This window comes from Eriocheir sinensis, chromosome 26, assembly GCF_024679095.1.
Source record: "Eriocheir sinensis breed Jianghai 21 chromosome 26, ASM2467909v1, whole genome shotgun sequence".
Lineage (NCBI taxonomy): Eukaryota > Metazoa > Arthropoda > Malacostraca > Decapoda > Varunidae > Eriocheir > Eriocheir sinensis.
Genome location: NC_066534.1, coordinates 15574897 through 15597136, shown reverse-complemented (window position 1 = coordinate 15597136; position 22240 = coordinate 15574897). Strand labels below are relative to the sequence as shown.

At 39.6% G+C, this 22240-nt stretch overlaps 1 protein-coding gene and 1 long non-coding RNA gene across 8 annotated transcripts in view; one reads left to right on the top strand and one right to left on the bottom strand.

Moving 5' to 3' along the window:
* LOC127003817 (uncharacterized) overlaps positions 1–1364 on the top strand; it is a 173998-nt gene extending 172634 nt beyond the window's left edge. The window contains exons 5-6 of the long non-coding RNA XR_007757414.1: positions 320–494; positions 1078–1364. This is a non-coding gene — a long non-coding RNA (uncharacterized LOC127003817). The remainder of the gene's footprint in view (positions 1–319; positions 495–1077) is intronic.
* Positions 1365–3897: 2533 nt separating this feature from the next.
* LOC127003815 (muskelin-like) overlaps positions 3898–22240 on the bottom strand; it is a 29718-nt gene continuing 11375 nt past the window's right edge. For 3 of the 7 annotated variants that reach the window (XM_050870869.1, XM_050870873.1, XM_050870872.1), the window contains 11 exons: positions 21522–21714; positions 20702–20847; positions 19087–19197; positions 16668–16781; positions 14989–15173; positions 13539–13719; positions 11677–11874; positions 11203–11294; positions 10690–10801; positions 10378–10517; positions 3898–8950 (listed from right to left, as the gene is read on the bottom strand). In XM_050870869.1, the coding sequence (XP_050726826.1) occupies positions 8626–8950; positions 10378–10517; positions 10690–10801; positions 11203–11294; positions 11677–11874; positions 13539–13719; positions 14989–15173; positions 16668–16781; positions 19087–19197; positions 20702–20847; positions 21522–21714 (1797 nt within the window). In that variant the 3' untranslated portion in view covers positions 3898–8625. The remainder of the gene's footprint in view (positions 8951–10377; positions 10518–10689; positions 10802–11202; positions 11295–11676; positions 11875–13538; positions 13720–14988; positions 15174–16667; positions 16782–19086; positions 19198–20701; positions 20848–21521; positions 21715–22240) is intronic. The other 4 variants (XM_050870870.1, XM_050870875.1, XM_050870871.1 and 1 more) reach the window with 3 other exon arrangements.

The window sequence follows — 22240 nt, the reverse complement described above, 5'->3', positions numbered from 1 at the left end:
TCATGCTCAACGGACTAATACTTTGTCTTCAATATTAATCAGTAATATACGAGTCCTCTCCCCACCAGTTCCATCTGTCTCTCTTCCTATCTATCTACTATCTATCATGCTGAACGTACTAATATATCTCTCCTTCAGTATTTATCCGTAACCTTCGAGTTCTGCCCACGCCAACTTCACCTAAGTCTCACTCTCTTTCTATCTATCTACCATCTATCATGCTGAAGGGACTAATATATCTCTCCTTCAGTATCTATCCGTAGCCTTCGAGTCCTGTCCACGCCAATACCATCTAAATCCCTCCCTTCCCTCTCCGTAGCGTCTGGCAGGGTCGCGCGGTGCCTGCTGGCCTCGCTGCCCCCCAAATAAACTCTCGTCCCTGCGTGGCCGGGGCAGGCAACAATGGCTTCCTCTAAAAATCTTAATTGAATCAGCGGATCCATCGCCGCTGTGGTCACACGGTCTCCGGATCCAGAAGCAGGGATTTATTTAGGGTCAGTTGTTTTGTCTTTTGTTTAGTGCGAGCCCCGACTTGAAGCGGATCTATATGATTGCTTTTTCTCAGTTTGTTCCAATCTGACTCGATTTATTTCAGATTTTAGGTCTTTTTAGAGGAGGTTGGGTTTTTTTTGTAAAGCCGGACTTGAAGCTAATCTATTTGTTTACTTTTTTTCAATTTATTCCAATATAACTCGATTTATTTCAGATTTTAGGTCTTTTTAGGTTTTTTTTTTTGTGAAGCCGGACTTGAAGCTAATCTGTTTCCCCTTTTTTGCTTACTCTTACTTACTTATATCGGAAATCAGAGGCAGATCTGCGGTTTTCAATTGTTTACTTTTATTCGTTCATTTCAGTTTGGCTCAAAGATGGAAAACGCTCTTATTGCAGTTCACGGTTTTTCTTTATACGTTCCAGAGTCTGAGATTGATTGATAGTTTATTGTTACAAGTAAAACAACAAAGGAGAAGGGAGATGGAAAAGACTTTACTAAGATGATTGATAGTTTATTGTTGCAAGTAAAACAACAAAGGAGAAGGGAGATGGAAAAGACTTTACTAAGACTATTTTTCCTTTCAGAACACACAGCTAGAAACAGAACAGCTCGGGCAAAGAGAGCACCGCCGGCGTGATACTTATCCAGGAGAAAATAAGATGCGCTTGTCATTACAGGGAGCGGCACCATCAATGAGAACGGGAAGGGAGGGGGTAAGTAATGTCATATGAAAGGTGAGTGTATTACTAGTGCTTTTATTTATCTGTTCATTAATCTGCTTATCTATTTTTTCCTATTTATCAATTTATCTTTACATTTGTTTGTTTACTTATTATTACATCAGTATACGTCTTTCCGAGGGCAGACAAGTGTGCGGTACCGTCAGGCTTGCGGAGAAGGGGAGGAGGGTAAGGAAGGAAGGAAGAGAAATGAAGGAAGGAAGGAAGGGAAGGAAGGAAGGGAAGGAAGGAAGGGGAAGGAAGAAGAAGGAGGAAGAGAAGGGAAGGGAAAGGAAGGGAAGGGAAGGAAAGGAAATGGAAAGGGAGGGGAAGAGAAGGGGAGGAGGGTAAGGAAAGGAAGGGAAGGGAAGGGAAGGGAGGGGAAGAAAAGGAAAAGGAAAGGAATGGAAGGGAAGGGAAGGGAAGGAAAGGAAATGGAAAGGGAGGGGAAGAGAAGGGGAGGAAGGTAAGGAAAGGGAAGGGAAGGAAAGGGAAGGGAGGGGAAGAAAAGGAAAGGGAAAGGAATAGAATGGAAGGGAAGGAAAGGAAATGAAATGAAATGGAAAGGGAGGGGAAGAGAAGGGGAGGAGGGTAAGGAAAGGGAAGGGAAGGAAAGGGAAGGGAGGGGAAGAAAAGGAAAGGGAAAGGAATGGAATGGAAGGGAAGGAAAGGAAAGGAAATGGAAAGGGAGGGGAAGAGAAGGGGAGGAGGGTAAGGAAAGGGAAGGGAAGGGAAGGGAAGGGAAGGGAAGGGAAGGGAGGGTAAGGGAAGAGTCTGGAATAAATTACCCAGTTAGTCAAAGGTGAAGAATCTATATGACATTGGCTCCTCGCACCACTCCTTTATGTTTTATTAATGTATTGATTCTCTCTCTCTCTCTCTCTCTCTCTCTCTCTCTCTCTCTCTCTCTCTCTCTCTCTCTCTCTCTCTCTCTCTCTCTCTCTCTCTCTCTCTCTCTCAAAACAAATATAACAGCTAAAACATTAATATAAGTATAGTAGTAGTAGTAGTAGTAGGATATGTAGTAATTGTGGTAGTAGCAATAGTAATAGCAATCATAATAATAATAATAATAATAATAATAATAATAATAATAATAATAGTAATGGCAGAAGCGTATAGATAGTTCCTGGAGGCAAGGCAGTGTACCGCAAAAGGATGATGTTGACAGCTCCATCAGGGAACTGTCGAGGAGATGACTGTCTACCTCTCACTTGGCCCCTCGCAACGCCTCCCAGCCCGCCCGTTGCGCACCTCCCCCACACACACACTTCCCGTCCTACCCTCCACTCCCACACTACACAATCACACACCCCGTCCCTTGTCCCCCCCCCCCCCCCACACACACACACACACTTCCCTACCCACTCTCAACCGCCACACTTTATCCCTCCCGACCCGCACTAACCTCGACCACCTCCCAGCCCAACCCTCACTCACGCCCACCTCTCATCTCACGCTGGATTCCTTTGTAGCTCTCAGGGAGGTTGTCTGGATCACAAGTGCTCTCATGCTATATACTTTTTTTCTATATCATTGGCCCTAGCTCACTTCTTATACTAGACAGACAGTTATGGCTGGCACCACATATTTGTTAAAGCCTCAGTATAACAAAATATTTATAAATTATTAAGAGTAAAAATGAGAGAACAGTTTCGAAATGTGTACTCCACTTTCTTCATAGTGTCATTTTAAAGACTTATGGAATCTTTACTGAATTAAATTACTTCACTCTGTATAGATAAGTCTTCTACATATGATGACTTAACCAAATTATATATAGAACGCAATGTAACAAAAAAAATTGTATATATAATTGATGACACAATCTTCCAAACACCTATCCCCTATTCTTCAATAACACTCAGCTGTCACTGTCTTCAACACTAAACATCCTCGGTCTATCATTAACTCAAAATCTTAACTGGAAACTTCACATCTTTTCTCTCACTAAATCAGCTTCCTCGAGGTTGGACGTTCTGTATCGTCTCCGCCAGTTCTTCTCCCCCACACAGTTGCTATTCATATACTCGTACATGGGCCTTATCCGCCCTCGTATGGAGTATGCATCTCACGTGTGGGGGGGCTCCACTCACACAGCTCTCTTGGACAGATTGGAGTCTAAGGCTCTTTGTCTCATCAGCTCTCTTCCTTTTACTGATAGTCTTTTACCTCTTAAATTCCGCTGCCAAGTTGCCTCTCTTTCTATCTTCTATTGATATTTTCATGCTGACTACTCTTCTGAACTTGCGAACTGCATGCCTCCCCTCCTCCCGCGGCCTCGCCGCACGCGACTTTCTACTCAAGCTCATCCCTTTACTGTCCAAATCCCTTATGCACAAGTTAACCAGCATTTTCACTCTTTCATCCCTCATGCTGGTAAACTCTGGAACAATCTTCCTTCATCTGTATTTCCCTTTGGTAAACTGAACCATCCTTGCAATTCTTTTCAGAAATATCGTCTAGTATTTTTGTGCCACACAATCCAATATTTTCACAATGATCCATAAGAACATAATACATTTTGGCTACAAGTGTGAGCTCATATGGTCTGAAACTTTAAGATCTTAATCAATGATTTATCATTAAGTTACTATATCATAACACTGAAATACTTATACTAATTCTACTTTCTGTTCATCACACTTTCATGCCCAAAATAGGAAAGGGTACCAAAACAATGCCTTTATCATAAAATTTATGAAATTAAGTAGACCAGCCATTTTCAAAGAAATGATATCTGGTCTTCATATTTCTTATAAAAGCAACATAATTATGTATACATGACTATTACAGGTAGCTAAGGTATCACTGATACTGAGGAAAAGCAGAGGTATTGATCAGAGACATTCTGAAAAGGAAATAAGTTAGGAAACCATCTCCAAGATCTCAATATTTACAAAAAAGAATACCCTGCAGCTTACATCTGAATGCTTTGATTAATAGATAGATATTTTTGAAGAGAAGATACTCAACAGAATAACTCATGAACAAAGTAAAGAACCTTTATTTCAATCAATTCATATTAAAAATTTACATCAATTTATGATTATCATAATTTTTTTTGTAGGGATAGCATCGATGACATTCATCAACAGAAAAAAAAAAAGTATATGCATAGTGAATGACATTCCCCTACATTGTATGATTAGAGATTTTCCCAACATCAGTTCCATGGTTTCTGTATCCCACCAATATATCAACAGCTATGTCGCATGCAAATAAGAAAATAAATTTCCTTCCCCTAATGTCACAGCCAGAATGCTTTACGCATTTACCAGTATACAAAAGACTTCAATGCGAAAAAATATCATAATTCTAATAAAAAAAGATCTATTGATGTATAGCTGACAGTTTGAGTACATATGTCTGCATGCCTCTCCCTTTGAAAATTATTTTAGTATGTAAACTGTTTTACTAGTATTTTTTAAAAGGTTCCATCGACTTTGTTCAAACTAAACAAACAACTCGATATGTAGTGTCTTCTCAAACTATTGAATTTAATTTCCATCCCACCCACAGTTTCTTTTTATACAGTAATAGTAACATAAATCAATTGCAAAAATATATTTTGTTGCTTACATTTAAATTAACTATACTCATAACTTATATTGTACTGTTTCTCATGGTCAATTGTGTTGTTAAAAACCCTAAAGAGAGACTATTTCAAATTGATATTCAATGTTTTTATTTATGAAATATTTCAGTCAAGACAAGAAATTAAAAAATAGAGAACGTTAATCATGCTCAGCCAGGTGAAAACAAGAGAAAATTAGTTGATAGTTTTTGTGCCAATGAAACAGAGAAGACCTCTCAAAATATATTTCTACAACTTTTTCATTCTAAGCCTAGCAAAAGAAAAAGGAAAAAACAATCATTTGCTATTTTTGTAAGTAAAAGAGAAACATCTTAAATGATGGTTACCTTGGCTACTTAACTCTGATGAACAACAAGGAATTTTCAGATATAATCTGAATCATTGCTGCTGTTTAAATTTTCCCAAACAAAGGAATGATGCACAATTAGCTAAAAAACGATCCTACTAATTCATATCTATTAAAATATTCCTAAAGAAATACAAAGGAATCAGGTGGTTACCTGAAAATAATTTATTTTAAATTCTAAAAAGTAAGCCAGAAACAAGTGAGGTACAAGTGCCCATGCATGGTATATACTTGATACAATGTGTTCACTTAAAATAAAAAAAATCTGTGCACCTTTGTTATCAGTCAACTTGGCATGGAGCAGAAATGAGGATTGTTGCTGGTAGAGCAGCTGTTTTCTATGAACTTTTAAGCATTGCATGCCAGTGTGACACCCTTGATGCATGCCGACATGCAACCCTCCTCATAAAAATGACTTCATTGTGTGGCTTTTTTATGCTTGGAATAAGCATGAAATCCCATCAATTTTCTTAATGGCTATGACCCCAATACTGTCCCTGACATAATATGTCCCTCAGTTCATTGTAGCCTCTTACAACCAGTGACTTGCAGATTAAAACAGAACAACCAAGGCTCACCCACTCTGTATTATAAGCCAACTCCTTAGTTAAAAGTGCCTCCATTTGTTATTCACATTTGTTACAGAGAAGCCGGGTCTTTTTAAAAGTCTGCTCCTCTATATCCTCTCAATATAACCATATCAAAGCTGCCACACAGACATATTTCATGTCTCGCTTATCATGTTTGAACAGTACACTTCAAAGATGTTCCAATGCATATTTACATCCAGTTTGTCACACCAACCTCCACATAATAGGGTTAGCACCAAGATCTCATGGAGACCTCTTGTGCTTTCACACCTAACATTCTTATTTATATGAGGACTAATATAACTATAACCACTGTTCTCCTTTGTCCTACTTTGTCTCCCCCTCAATCCAATACCTGGCTTTTCAATTGTAGCACCAACTGAAGCTACTTCTCTACCTCAAGGACTTCTCTGTTATCAAGATAACCTCGTATTTCATTCCTATTTTATCACGTCTATATTTTTCCATTCATCAACTCATCCCTGCATTCAGAGACATCTGTGCATATTCCTCCATGTCTATCTAAGGTCCTCTTCATATTCAGGTACACCTGTACCATCTGCATATACATTATGTCCTACCTTTCACTCTACACTATTCCTTCATATTTATTTCCAAATTCCATATCATTATATAAATATATACAAATGAAGAAAGCACACATAGTGGCTCTCCAATGAATTCATTCTAAAATATTTTACTGCCCATAAAAGCTCTCTCTCCATGCCATCCATAACAGTAGATACTGTAATACCTCCAGTTAACTTTGCTTTCGTGTGCCTTCTTGAGGCTCATAAATACCCCAAAATGTTTCCTCTTCCTCTTACACACACTTTGAATGATGAAAAGTATCTCATCTTTTGAAACACCCTCCCAGTGCATAATCTGTCCCTGATTATCATTCAAGGGCTCAAAACAGACCACACAGCTCACTACCGGGATAAGCAATAGTGTAATGCTGTGGAGTTACTGCAAGTGAATAAGACATTAGGAAGAAAACCAACATCTAACCTCCTCTTGGGATAAACTTAAGATAATTTCTCTTCTTTGGTTACAGCCTTCTCCAGTGTGGGAAACAAAGAGGAAGAATGCCTGTCCCTTATCTCAAGTCCTTGAGAAGAATCTAAGGGAGGTGGAGGAGCACGGGAAGAAGGGGTTACAAGAGAAGAAAAGGAAGACAGAGGTGGCTGGCAGAGTGGTTCAGCTGGGTCCTAGGATAGAGGAACTGTAAGCAGACTATGAGTTACCACAGACCACTTCAGGAAGCTGGAGGCCTTGTAATGCATGACTGCAATAGTTAAAGCTTAACTGCGGGACAGCAAGACCACTGCAGTTTTGTAGACACTGCACCAGGAGGTGGAGGCCCACTCCATCAATAAAAAAAAAGCTAGATGGTTGTATCACTCAGCTATATAGCAAAGAATACTCAGAACCAGCTTCACCTCAAAATCCAAAAACTGGAGGCACTTATGAATAATGAATGTAGAAGTAAAGAGAGGACTACAGACCACTTCTCAACTGAAGAAAGAACAGAAGGGCACTGGACATGTAATGGTGAGGCTGGAGGAAGAAGAGGACGTGCTACATTGAGGAAGAAACTGAAGAAATGGAAGGCAAAGTCACTCCCATTTCTGAGCATGATAGAGCAATGCCAGGGGACAGCTGGATTCCTATGAAATGGGGAGCAGTTATTGAAGTAAGGAAGTGTTCAGCTGCACATGCATGCACCTCACAGCATGACTGAGTAAACATCACAAAGTAAGTCATAGGCAGTTGCTTGACCCAAAGGAGTGCCTGACCTCTTACCATGTAGTTTGATTATTCCAATTGATGCAACAAAGTAAGGAGAGGAAAAGGAGGAGCCTAAATGAGCCCATTAGAATCCAAAGACCTCATGCCATTAGTCAAAAACAGCATTTTGTGAGCACCAGGTGTATCAGAAGTCCTATGTCTTGAGGAGGTTTGTAGGAATTATGATTAACAGGTTTCAAAACTGCATTAAATAACAATAACTCTTGGGATGCATAGATGAGCCAAACTTAATAACTATAAAAATCATAATTCTAGAGTTCAATTCTGGTGGACAGTATAGGTGTAAAAGAACATACTGTATCTTGCATATAGAGAGCAATCTGCATGTATTAAGTGAATTTCAATGTAATACGTGAAGCACATAATACAAACATCTGGATACTTGCAATTGTGACAGCACTGTTTGACCATAAGATAACATGCCTTAGTTTGAGAAGGCACTGTACAAAGAGACTAGAATCATGCTCTCACCACTAAAAGGATTAGTGAGTGCTTGTTTAATGTGACTTTGTAGTGAGATTGGTAAAACTTATTGACAATATGTCAAATATGCAGGTGTGTGTAATGGTATTCAGAAAGAGGGATGCAAATAAATGCTTTTGAAAGGATAGTTTACAATGTGCATGTAGCTTGTGTAGGAGTGTTCAAAGTATAAATAATGACTTTGTTTTAAAAGAATTAAAACACGTGTAAATTCCTCAGATAAACATACTGACCTCCACTGTATATGGCAATACTAAAATTTGACTGGTAATTATTTTAGTAAATATTTCAGAAATAACATCTACAGATACAAATGATAAAAGTTTCCTTTTCTTATTTTAAGACAAATTTGTTGAAATTTCTTTCAAAACTTTTACACATCCCTTAGAGGCAACAAATTTTAATGTCATTATGTTTATCTTTTGAATTCATTGTCTTATATTAATTTGTTAAAAAGCTATTATCATATAAGAAATGAGATTTAATGATTTTTTTTTTTACAATTCATACGGAGAGTAAGGGAAATAATACCATGTCAAATTATAAATAACAGAAACCTAAGTGTACCAACCAGTGAAAAGTCATCAGTATGGTATGAGGTCCACCAGATTACCTCGTGGCTGAGTCATGTGCTCGGGGAAAAATTGAGTTAACTGGTCAAATAACTGTGATCTGCTGGTGTGCTTCCATCCAAGGTCTGTGGTGGCTGATGTTGAGCTGCTGTCTTCATCCTCTGACAGGGAGTGAACATACCCAATGGTTGATTCATCCTGAGGCTGGAAGAGTGTTGTGGCAAGGGCTTGGAATTCCTGAACTTGCTGGGGATCACTGTGATCAACAGCACTGTGGAGTCTTGTCTGCAGATACTTCAGGGCCATCACAGAGTTTTCTCGAGCCAATTCGCTAAACCTGAAACAAAAAGGAATATAATGGACTGCTTTGTTTAGGAGCTTCTGTAGCGGACCTCTATATAATGGATATTGGATAAATCAAATTCTTTCAGGGCTAGATACATATCCCTAAATCGGACAAAAGTTCCAGATATACAGCACATGTGCAGAGTGTCAAGATGGATGTTATAAGTCATACGAAGATTAGTTTCTAGTGAGGAATTTGACGGGAGTTAAGACTGTCATTTTTAAATAAAGGATGTCAGCCTTTCATGTGCTGTTCCTCTGGACCCTTCATTGACGAACGGCAAGAGGAACGCAGACGTTCATTAGTTGCTTCTATTTTTTTAATCATATTGACACACATGCAATAGTTAAATTAGATTTCAAATTAAAAAATAAATTAATTTGTGTGCACCAGATGACACTCAACTTATTCACCCAAAACTAGCTTTCTTGACATGCATGATGAACCACTGCCCTCACCACTGCCCCAATGCAAAAGTCTACTCCAGAGACATATATATTTATATATCCCTGCTCTACTCCAGGTCCCATATGGTGCCAATCTGTTATGCAAGAATTAATAAGAATTGCTGGTAAACTCTGGAACAGCTTGCTTGGGTGCACATGAGTTTTTAAACTTCAGATATTTCAGATTTTCGGCTATTCTGGAAGAGGTCTCCCCTGAATTCGTTCAATTTATGGAGGGGTTGCTGTATGTCAGGGTATAAAGTATAAACTCTGAGGGGCATGTAACTATGAAAGCATATGTACATAGCTGGCAGATGGCAAGCTACTGTACTTGCTCTTTCTTCTATCCTGCTTAAGTCATGAGGGGTGATTAGAGGTTGAAAGGGTTCATAATGCTGGTGCAGCAAAACATATCATGATTCAACACAGGACTTGGAGGATGTGAAGTGGTATACCTTCCATAATGGTCCTACAAACCTATGGAGGCAGAGGTGTTTGAAAGCAAATATCAACAATAAGATACAAAATGAATATCACTCCAATTTTGCAAGCTGCAATCAGGTAAGTAAGCAAATACACATGGTGTGAAACAGGGCTTCCCCATAAGTAACTCTTCTCAACACCAAAGGCAAAGTGAGTGGGTGGTGGCGGTGGTGCATTGGTCCGGCCAGTCAGGGGAAGTGTTGCCAGGTGGGTGGTGTCACAAACTCACAATTATTTCCTGTTTTGTGATTGAATAACGACCAAAGGAGTGGAACCAAGATTTGAGTCAGTGAGACAATCCAAGGACACACAGCACTCCCTGTAACTCAGTTCGAGATTTGTATTCCTCCGAGTCGAGAGCACAGAGGGATGATGCACCATGGCTGTACAGGCAAGCCATGATGCACATCGTGCGCCACCGTAATGAAGGGGTTAAAAAATGAAATTTAAAATTATAATCTGATTAAAAAAAAGACATTGCTTTCCCACCTGTGCTTTCTGATGAGCAGCACACATGTTTGGTACAATTGCTGGGTTGACGGTCGACACAGTCGCAGAGACCAAAAATCATCCAGCCTCATCTTGGGCAAGGAGGCTTTGCCTGGGTTTCCACCAAACAGGTAGTGGACCTGACAAATATAAATAACTTAAACATCACAAATTCATGCACACACACACACACACACACACACTCTCTCTCTCTCTCTCTATATATATATATATATATATATATATATATATATTCCTGTCTGTAGGCAGAATACCATATACTTTTCAATTTCAACTCATGTTAATTCAAACCTTTTTGACGTCATCATAGACCAGCTGATGAGCAAAGCGCGGGCAGGGCTCCACATGCTGCATTTTACTCCAGTAAGACTCTCCTGTTTGCTCATTGCGGTATATACATGACCTGAGGATAACATTATTTGTATTTTAGGGATAAATTTGAGTTAAATATTTTTAGTAGCTGATAATTTATGCACTCAAGAAAAACTGACTCATTCAATTTTTAAATGAAAAAGCATCAAATCCATTTCCTCTATGGGCTAAAAGGCAAATGGTTAAGACTTCAGTTACAATAAAACATTCACAGCCATAAGAAAAAACAATTTCCCTATGAAATGGAAATAATTCCCATCCCCAAATCAAATTTAAATTACTGATTCAATTCAAGGTCACACACATGCTGTTGTAAACTTTAACTATTACTGGAATTTTCAAGCATTGTTCTGTAGTTGGCTTGCAGATCCTGAAAGATGTTACTTCAACAATATTGTTTCTATTAGTGTACAAAAATATTACCATACATACCATTTATTTTGAGAAATATCATAGACCCAAAATGAGTTGCGAACATTTTCATCTCTCTTGTCCTTGTCTTTGCTTAGACCCTGAAAAGAAATCTATATACAGTCATCAAATAATTCAACTTTCATAACTGAGAATTTGAGATCTGGAACCAATATGAATTACATATGTCCTGTTGAATAAGAAGTACTGAACCACTTTTTTTTTTACAAAGTCATCAGCTCAAGGGCAAAAAAAAAAGGGAAACCATAATGAAAAAGCCTGCTGATCACTGCTCCACATGTAGTTATGTTTGCATTAAACAAGATGTAGGAGGTTGGTTTTAACACCTGCATAAGAAAAACAGTAAAAAGTACACATTGCCAGTGCAAGTAGTACATAGCATCCATGAAAAGTGATCAGCGACATAATTTTGATTTATTTTCCTATGCCATACATGCCTTGTGATGACTAGTGCCGAGTCCAAGCTATACATACCGAAAGGACATGAATCTGATTCAGGTGAGGGTCTATAGTGGCTTTCTGAGTAAAGCCAGCTGCAGGCACAGAGGAGGAGTCTTTTCGGGTGCCGTCGCTGATGTAGGTGACAGTGTCAGTGTCTATGTTGTACATGAAGAAGTCTGTGAGGTATTCTTTAATTCGTTGTCCAGCTAAAATGAAGAGCTGCCGGCTTCCCTGAAAAAGAGAAAAATAATGCAATGAAAATTAATCTCTGACTTTCATTATAAGTATGTATTTGTTATGGTCTTACGTATTATTCCTGTAATGAACACCACTGAGTGCTGGGGATCAAACCCGGGATTTCTGAGTAAAAGACAGGGCAGCAAACCAACTACGCCACCCATGAGCTAAAAGGTCACCGTGCCAGAGGCCACTTCTGCAGCCCATACCTGACGCCCCAGCCCCGCACTGTGGACATGAAGGTGAAGGTGACCCCGCTCACGCTCGTGACTGATTGGAAACGCTTTTAATCAACCCCTTAGGCACATACGGTGTATATATGCATTAGAGAAACTGCAATAACACAGTGAAAAAATCCAGTAATGAACACCACTGAGTGCCGGGGATCGAACCCGGGCCTTCTGAGCAGAATTCTGGGCAGCATACCGACTGCACCACTGATGAGGTAAAAGGTCACTGCACCAGAGGCCACTTCTGAGGGGCTGGGGCATCAGGTATGGGCCACAGAAGAGGCCTCTGGCACGGTGACCTTTTAGCTCATCGATGGCACTGTCAGTATGCTGCCCAGACTTCTACTCAGAAGGCCCGGGTTCGATCCCCAGCACTCAGTGGTGTTCATTACGGGATTTTTTCACTGTGTTATTGCAGTTTCTCTAATTACATATTATTAGAATGATTTTGGAAAGCCATATAATATAGAGACTGATATACATTAGTAGTCTCCCTTTTCTTCTCCACAATTAAAAACTCACTGTTCAATTTGATCATAGCAATAGCGCGTGTACACGTGACCGCCAGAAATTCGCTCCAACCTTCAACTTCTAGACCTCCTGTAGGTGTTTTTTTTTTGTTTTGTTTTGTTTTGTTTTGTTTTTACCCATAAATTTATTCCAGTGCAAAGCAGAATTTCCTCAGGAAGACAATGCTGGCCTCAGTTTTTCTTCATGTTAATTAGTAGTGGAAATGAGTTATTTGAGGAGTGCTTGTGGTGTGAGTAGAATGGATGGAATGAGTAATGAAAGTGTGTACGAGCATTTTGGAATGTGTCACAGGGGTGAAGGGAAGAAGTGTGGAGTGGTGGAAGAAGTGAAGCGACAGACTTTAAAGTGGTTTGGCCACATGGAGCGAATAGAGGAGAGTAAGATGACCAGAAGGGTGTATGTGAGTGAGATAGAGGGAGGGAATGCTAGAGGACGACCTCCAGTGAAATGGAGGGATAGGGTGCAAGAGTACGTTAGGGAGAGGGGGGAAAGATCTTTGAGAAACTTTGAGCAGGCAAGGAGGGAGTGTCTGGACAGAGAAAGTTGGAAGCTCTTCTGCCATAGCCATCCCCTGGTGGGAGCTCCTAGGAGCAGGCGTCGATGAAATGATGATGATGATGATGATGCCTTATAATTATGAACTACTCCATTAAACAGCAAGACAAATACATTAAATAAAAAAATTCACAGACAAAGACTGGAAAACAGGAAGCTAAAAAAAGGAGAAAGAATCAGTGCTAAAGATGGGAAAGACACCAAGAAATGGGCCGCACTACCTGTCCATAACATGAATACTTTGTCACAGTTATTGAATGATGATTGATAGCCATTCAATATTGAGACAACACGGTGATATTCAGGATAAAATTTTATATACAAGGAGTGGTAAAAACTCACACTATGAAATAACATAGAATGGCCTATCCGAGACTTGATGTCCTGCGGCCCGGTGGAGTTTCCCGAGCAGTCTTCTCTCAGTTTGGTCCAGGTGTTGGTGGCAACGTGGTAAGCATACAGCCCAGAGAAGATGGCTTCACTAGGAGTGTAGTTGTTAGTTCGGAGCTCATCCAGGCCCAAGCTGTCAAAAGTGAGAGCATGACACCATTGCATGATTCCTAAATAAATGATGAATATATCAACCTCAATACTTACATGAATACCAACCATAAGGTTTCAAAATTGGTGTAAAGCTTAAATTTAAAGAGTACTTTTGGTAATACTGGCATGAAAAAAATATTTATAAACAAGAACAAGACACAAAGTAAAAAGAACAAAAATACATCTTGAGAAGCAATGAATGGATGAATATAAAATGAGGCAACCGGTGGCAGAAGGGGCAACTTAACCAAGACACAGTTTTGAGATTGTTCAAGTTCAGTAGTCTGTATGATCCTGTTCTACGTGAAATCTAGATACTGTTTGGTATCATTAAATTTGTATTGCCTTGCAAATAAAATATATTAAATTTTTTTTTTTTTTTTTTCAGTATCCCTCCACCCCCCTCCCTGTTTTAGACTGTACATGAAATAGTACAATTGCTAATTTTTTGGATATAAATAAAAGTTAATAATGTGACGAATAAACTGATATAAAAAAAATCCATTTAACTATGTTTTTTTTCTGAAAAAAAAAAAAAAAAAAAAAAAAAGCAATTATACTTATGGGCATTCTGGTCATAGTTATCACCCAAATTAAAGAAATGAATGAAAACATAATTAATGATAGCTTCACGCATAATTAATAATGGCTTCACGCTCATGGTTGATGCACCTGTTTCTGTACTTGCAACTGGTCCAACACTTTTTCCCACAACAACTTGCCTCAAGGCACAGCTCCTGTACTCCAGGTCACAGTCTCTTCTTTGCCATGACTTGCTTCCATTGAGACTGACCCCTGACCCCTTTTCTCATAACCTTCCATTTCTCTCCCCCACTATTCAAGTTGATTACATTATTGCGCCATTAGGGGAGGGAAATCACTATAAACTGCGAACATGAGGTAGGCAACCTGTTTTTGACTGAGCCAGCAGATGTAAACACGCAAACAGTAAGACACATTCTTGGCTTGTCTACCTGTCCTTCTGCCATGGATAGCAGGTTCCTGGAAGTCAATTTTGACTGTCAAAGTCACGTGGCTTCAACCTTTGCTTTTAAGGGGAGTCTAGGTTGAAATCACTTGGATTTTCATCAAACATTGTAGTTGATTACATTGAGGAAGAGTCTGTTGATATCCCATTTTCCCTAAATTGATAACTTGCCCTTCTGCCACTGGCAGCCTCATCAAAAATTATCAGATAAGAAAGACAGACATATTTAGGACTACACTAGTAGGAAGCAACTTTATGTACCCCCCAACGCACCCCTCCCATCTTGAGGGGGTCAAGACTCGTCCCCCGAAGACATAGATTATGCGCTTCTCGACGTCCATGACCATCTGATGATCAAAGATGAGCTTGGGGCCACCAAGGGAGGCCGTGTCCTCCGTCACCTGCGTCCATTTGTTGTTCTCTATGTCATACATGTAGAAGTCACTCTGAGGACAGAAAAAGTTGCCTGTAGTTATAATGATTTAGTTTTAGATGTGGAAATGAAAACATACATCAAAGTACATAACAATGCTTGTTTCAAATACTCCCTCCCTACTGATACATAGTTCTTGTAAAAAAAACTCTATAGTATTTCCATTTGAAACTGGCCGGTGGGGTGTTGGCCACTGCGGGGTCAACCCTGCCCCACACCTTGCCACACACTCTCAGCACCCCTCGCTTCCTCTCATGTGTCAGCTATTTACTACCTTCAAATGAATTGAATTAAATAATTGGATAATCCAATAATGTCATATAGTGTTAAGATTGTTTAGGTTTTAGGATAATAACAAAGATTTTGTATAAATACCACGACACTTGACAACGTTGGAATACAACGTTGTCAAGTGTCGTGGTGTTTATATAAAATCTGTTATTATCCTAAAAACAAAACAATCTTAACACTATATGACCTTATTGGATTATCCAATTATTTAATTAAATTTGTTTAAAGGTAGTAAATAGCTGACACATGAGAGGAAGCGAGGGGTGCTGAGAGCGTGTGGCAAGGTGTGGGGCGGGGCTGATCCCGCAGTGGCCAACACCCCACCGGCCAGTTTCAAATGGAAATACTATAGTATATACGAATGTGGCACAGCAAACTATAATGAATATATAAACAAAGATATTAACCCTTCCATTGAGCGTGGTGAGCGTGGCGACGATCCCCCCCAGGTGCACTCGGGCAGCCCAGTGGGGAGAGGGAGGGTGGGGGTCTCTTTTAACTGCTGTATCTCAAAAACTATTCATCACAGCTAAAAACAAAAACACCATTGGAAAGAGGAGGCCTAGATCTATAAGATTTGGTTATGTATACCTTTCCTGCAAACGTACAGGGACGTTCAGGGGTGTTGCCTGCGAACACTTATATCTGTGGGTGTGTGATAGCCAGCCATATTGAGGCAACTGAGTAGATCTTGATGGTGTGCTGGCAGGGCAGTATTGCCAACTGCAAAATTTACAACTATTTGGCTATGCAAAAATGCTGCTATATTGAACAACAACATTCGCCAGATACACGTCCAAAGATTTTCCGCACTAGGCTGATATGATTTACCACCAAATTTAGTGGAAACCCCACTGAATTGGCAATGCTGTGGGGTGAGAAGAGGCTCATAAAATATTGTTGGAACACGCTCATACGTGGGAAATTTAAGTGCGATTGGAGGTCGCAGCGAGCGTTTAGCAACACCAGCAAATGACGCTACTGCTCGCTGCGAGCGTTTAGCAATGAAATGGTTAAGCTCTGCTGAACATTGATCTAGCAAATATCATGTTTACATTAAAAGACAACAAAAATGTTCCTTGGCAGTACTAAACATATGTAAATTGCATCACTGTTTAAGCATGCAAATTTAAATACACACAAAAATATAATACCTAGATATTAATTTCTATATCTATCTATTATCTATCTAGGTATATGACCCCTATTAACTTACCTTCAAGTTATCAGGAATTCGCAATGCAGAATCAAGGTAGCGACCTAGGGTAAATATCTGACGACGCTCAGGGTCCAGACACATCTTGTGGCAAGAACGAGCACTGGGACCTCCCTGCAAAGGACAGACTAGACATAGTAACTTACTTCTAAATATGTTGACACCCTGCCCTTGATTTTTATTATATCTTGTGAATGCATGACTTCCACGTTTGAAAATACATTAATCCTTTCATGCACCATGACGTGATTTGTGTCAAAACGGAATCGTCTACATATGAGCTTTTGACTAAAAAAATAATAATAATAATAATAATAATAATAATAATAATAATAATAATAATAATAATAATAATAATAATAATAGTAATAAATAAATAAAATAAAGTATCTTTCAGAACTGAGTCAATTTTTTTGCGTCAAAGATCCGAGCTAGACCTATAAAATAAACTAATCGTCAACTCTCTTATGCCGTTGGATTTGAAGTAATAATTGCCCATGGCTTAGTTGCCTCTCAGCAGGCAGCCTGTGAGCACAGACTGTCATCCCTTTAAATTGTGTCCAGAGCCTGGTAAGCCTAGATTACAGTAACTGTTGTCAGACGATATTGGTGAAATTTATTCTTCCGATGTAAAGTGATCGCGCCGTGATACAATATTTTGTTTTATATTCGCAGGGACCAGTAACTGTTACCATTAGTAAATATGGCCAAGAAATAATCAAGTGAAGACATTTTGAGACTCATTTGTACAGAGCATGATGATGATTCTCACAAGAGTGATGGTGATGATGGAAAAAGTGAAAACAAACTCCCACTGAGAGTGTTAGGGAGAGAGACTTTGTGGTATTTATTATGATTATTATTGCATCTGGCGAAGTTCTTCCAGACAGCAAATTGTCATATTTATTATTATTATCAAAACTCTATTCCAGATAGGCGGTGGCCGAACTGGTAGCGTACTGGACCCACATTCGCCGCGTGATGGACGACGCGGGTTCGAATCCTCACGCTACCACTCGGATTTTTCAGTCACAGCCGAGTGGCTTAAAACTACCCACATGCTGTCCTGAAGACCACCCATCAACCCGGACTCTAGAGGAAGCCGTCCAAGCGAATCAAGAACGAGTTCCGGGGGGCAGCATGAGCCAATGCAAGATGGCGCCACTATAAACACTCGCCTGCGCCAGAACGGGCTGGGCCGACCATCAGGCCCCACCTGGAAGAAGCCTTGGGCCGACCATCAGGCCCCACCGGGAAGATCCCTACCGGCGCAACAGGCAAAAAGACGTATAAAAAAAAAAATAAATAAATAAATAAATAAAAAAAAATTGACTTCTATGTTGACTGCCTTGACCTGGCCGTTGTGTTTTGTTTGCCGCCCTTGAGCTGTTTCTTCTACTGGAGAGAACAAAATAGATAGACAAATAGAGTCTTCCTCCATTTTCTCAAGAACTACTGGTCGTATGAAAATTCCAATGATAGCGTTGGAATCCTCATAAAAATCCCTTTTTATTGGCATATAAATACTTAAAAGTCGGCTCAGGAAGTTTCAAGCTACGAGGTGGTGAACGTAAGCATTTTTTATTTATCTTTAATCAAAGTTTTTTTTGGAGTCGGTAAACTTCGATATTTATTTGCATTTCTTGATATTTTTTTCATTCACAAAGCAGAATAATCTCTTCCAAAACCAATGATATATAATGCCAGGAAAAAGAATACTTGAGTGAAATTGATGACATGAAAAAAAAAAAATTTGACAGACGGTCAGGCCATTCCGCGAGGCACCCCTAAGGAGCCCCAGACGGATGTCGCAGGGGAAAGAGAAACTTATTAAACTACTGATGCTTGAAAGGGTTAACTTGTAAACAATGATCCACTACACTGTCCTCATATAGAAACACAACTTACCTCTTTCTACACTTTCATCTCTCTGTGTGTGAATACGGCATCAGAGATAAACAAATATATACACTTTGTTTTCAGGACACTTCAATGATATATGAAATAATCTAAAATGCCAATATCATCCTTTATAGATTTATGCAATTCATATTTTATCTGATATTTTCTCTCTTTGTACTGGGCCAAGAACTAAAATCAGGAATGGGTAAAGTATTTACTCAAAATATATGCATGAAGAACCTATGAGACTGCACTGGCAAACATTTTTGCTGTATAGAAGGGGGTAGGTATCCAAGTATTCACTATTGTTGGGTGCTAATCTATAATCCCTTATGTCATAATAGAGAAATTTGGCATTTAAGTCTTGTCCCTACTGCCTCCTATGACTAGTATATATATGAATAATAATAAAATTTTGGTGCCGCAGAACCTATATGATACCTGATACTGACTTATCAAAAAATAAAGACTCTCAACACATCAGCTGCCATATAACACAACCTGCGGCACTCCCTACCTCTGCATGAGTGTCCCGGGTGATGCAGGTCCACTCTTGGGAGGGGATGTGATATGACCACAAGTCACTCAGGTCCTGCATGCCATCCCAGCCACCAAACAGATATATCGTCTGGAAAATAAGTGCAATATTCTCTAAACTGAATTACAACATTATATTGAATTAAATGAATTACACTGGGTTACAAAAAAATAAAATTGTAAGTTGTCTGAATTTTTTCAACTGATTTAGGATAAATTTGCACCGCTGAATCCGAAAATGACACCCGTTTCTCTTGATCAGGTCAGGTTTTTGTGCTAAGTCAATTTAAAAAAAATTTGATCTTATAACTCAATCGATTACATTTTTGTGGCATTTTCGGTAGATTTTTGTTAATATTTTTCACACAAAATAGTTTTTTGATAAAAAATTGTATTCTAACACAATTCATTAATTGTTACAAAAATTGATAAGTGTACATTGAATAGTAAATATTGATAAAGGTAAGTAAAATGTACAATGGATATTAGGTCATCATTGTTCAAAATTCAGGGCATGGACTTCCATTTCTTCGAACTCCTAGAATGCTCAGTGGTAGGGATGCCTCTCTTCAGGGTCCAACAGTAATCAGCCATCATGACTGCATCCCAGCGTCCCTGATACCTGGTCTCCATCTCTTTCATGTCCTGATGGAATCTCTCCCCCTGCTCGTCACTCATTGATCCCAGATTCTCAGGAAACCAATCAATATGTGAGAATGTGATGCATTTTGATGCTCATGTTGCATCCGATGTTTCTGAAAGCAGTCAGCATATTGGCGACAAGTTCTGCATAGTTCCTGGCCTTTTTGTTGCCAATAAAGTTCTTCACGACAAGAACAAAAGCCTTCCACGCTTCCAGTTCCACTTGGTTCATTAAGTTTTCAAACTCTGGATCCCTGATGAGCTGACGGAGTTGAGGACCGTAAAAGATGCCAGCTTTCAACTTCTCCATGGTCAATCCTGGAAAAGTGTGGCACAAGTAAGTGAAGCAGCCACCATCCTTGTCCAGAGCTTTGGTGAAGTGTTTGATCAAGCTGAGCTTGATGTGCAGCGGTGGGAAGAGTATCCTGCCTCTGTCCACCAGAGGGTTGTTTATGATATTCCTTGCTCTGCAAGGCACCAATTCCTCCCGTACAGGCCAGTCCTTTTTCGTGTAATGCTGAGCACATATATCCTCCCAGACTTGCCTGCATAACTGACTGTTGGAAGGAACCTGTAAGAGATCTTTATCAACAAGCCAAAGGAAACTTGCAAAAAGGAGCAGGAGTGAAGTTGAGAGACACTCATTACAATGAAAAGTCTTTGCAATTAGCAGCAATAGAGAACTCTCAGCTGTGTGAATGAAAGTTAGTCCACACTCACTCTTGTAATACTTCCTGAATGTAAATTCATCTTAACAAGTTCTTGAGATCAATTACATGATGCCTGCAAAGGCAAAAACAGGCAAAAAGGCTACAGAAATGACACACAACAATTCAACCCATCCATGTTCCAAATCATTTTTATTTTTTCAGTGAGGTACACAGCTGATGTTCTAAAGAAAAGTGTAAAAAGAAGAAAACAAGTGATGGCAAACAACTGACATCACTACAGACCTGAGTGTTGGTGTCAATGCACATCTGATGGCCACCTCTCATGCCTGGCCGAGGAGGGGGACCCGAGGACCCTCCAGGGTTAGGGATGATGGGAGTCCACTGAGGTTTGTACTCCTGCTGTCTGATGTACTGCTGGAAGAGTCCTTCTGTATGGGTGCAAATATAAATTGTAAAGTATGCAAAAGCAAAGAGCAAGAATGAAAAGTAGAGGTGCAATGTTGAAAATCAGTGGAGTGAAGTATCCATAATAGCAAATCTATTGGTTGATCAGGAGCTGCCTTGTGCAGGCCATCTGGCCTTTTCTGTTCTCCTTAAAACCTTGTGTATCCTTGTTTATCCTTGTGATTTTAAAGCAATTGCAAAAAGTTGAGGATAGGCTTGATAAGAGATACAAGAGATAGCAAAGTATGAATGCTCGCCTAACCAGAGCACCTTTCTCAAGCAAAAGGATGCTGTAATCCTCAAGTTTGCAGCATCTAATACAGTACAAACCCTGGATGAACTAAGATTTGGCACAAAGCCTGTATAAAATCAGAAACCATACACACACAGGATAAAATAAGATGGAAAGTAGTCTCAGGAGAGGGTAAAAAGAGGGAAAACATGAAAATAATCAATCTACCAATCAATCAATATAAAGATAGGTTAAGAAGTAGATATAGAATAAAAATAAAAATAAATGGACAGGGAGATATGGATATACAGATAGGTAGATTAACGATGATGATTATAAAACAAGAGGTAATATGATAACACAGGGCATACAAATAACCAAGCACCAGTGTACTACTCCACTGCAAAGCTCAATTAGAACACTGACCTTCGGCAGCCTCAGCGATGAGTTGCTCACACCCGTCAAAGTCACCGCAGTCAACCAGCATTTTGTGCAGCCGGGTGAGTCTCGGGTCTTCCAATGTGACACGAGTTCGTTTTTCAAGAGACTCAAAAGCTTCGGTGTAGTTGTGTTGGCGGAAATGCTTCAGACATAGTCGAATTGCTTCACGTTCACGGTACTGCAAGAAAACTCGATCATCAAACACTATTCATGAGACATGCAACTGCTCAAACGATACCAACATCAAGAACAGAAACCACATTCACTTTCTATGATCTAAAAAGACTCCAAATATTTATGACACTAACAATGACCTATTTTAGTGTCTTTCCTATTTACATAGTGTCTTCCTAATGCCCTGTACTCTCACATGAACTTTCACAAAGGGGGTGGCCACGGCAGAAGTGTTTAACCGTCTCTGTCCTGATGCACCCTCTCAGCACATTCAATCCTTTGCCTACCAACTCTCTGCAATACTTGTCCATTCTTTTGAGTTATTTTACTGGCTGTCTCCCCCTGATAACTTCAACTTCAAAAGTGCCCTCATACACTCTCTTAATAATGTTATCCTCATTCATCCTCATCACATGTTTGACCCATCTCAGGGTACCACATATCACTTCTTCATTCACTCCACAATCCACTCCCTTCACTGTTATGCCCATACCAAAACTCACATACATCCAATATCAATTCCATACTCC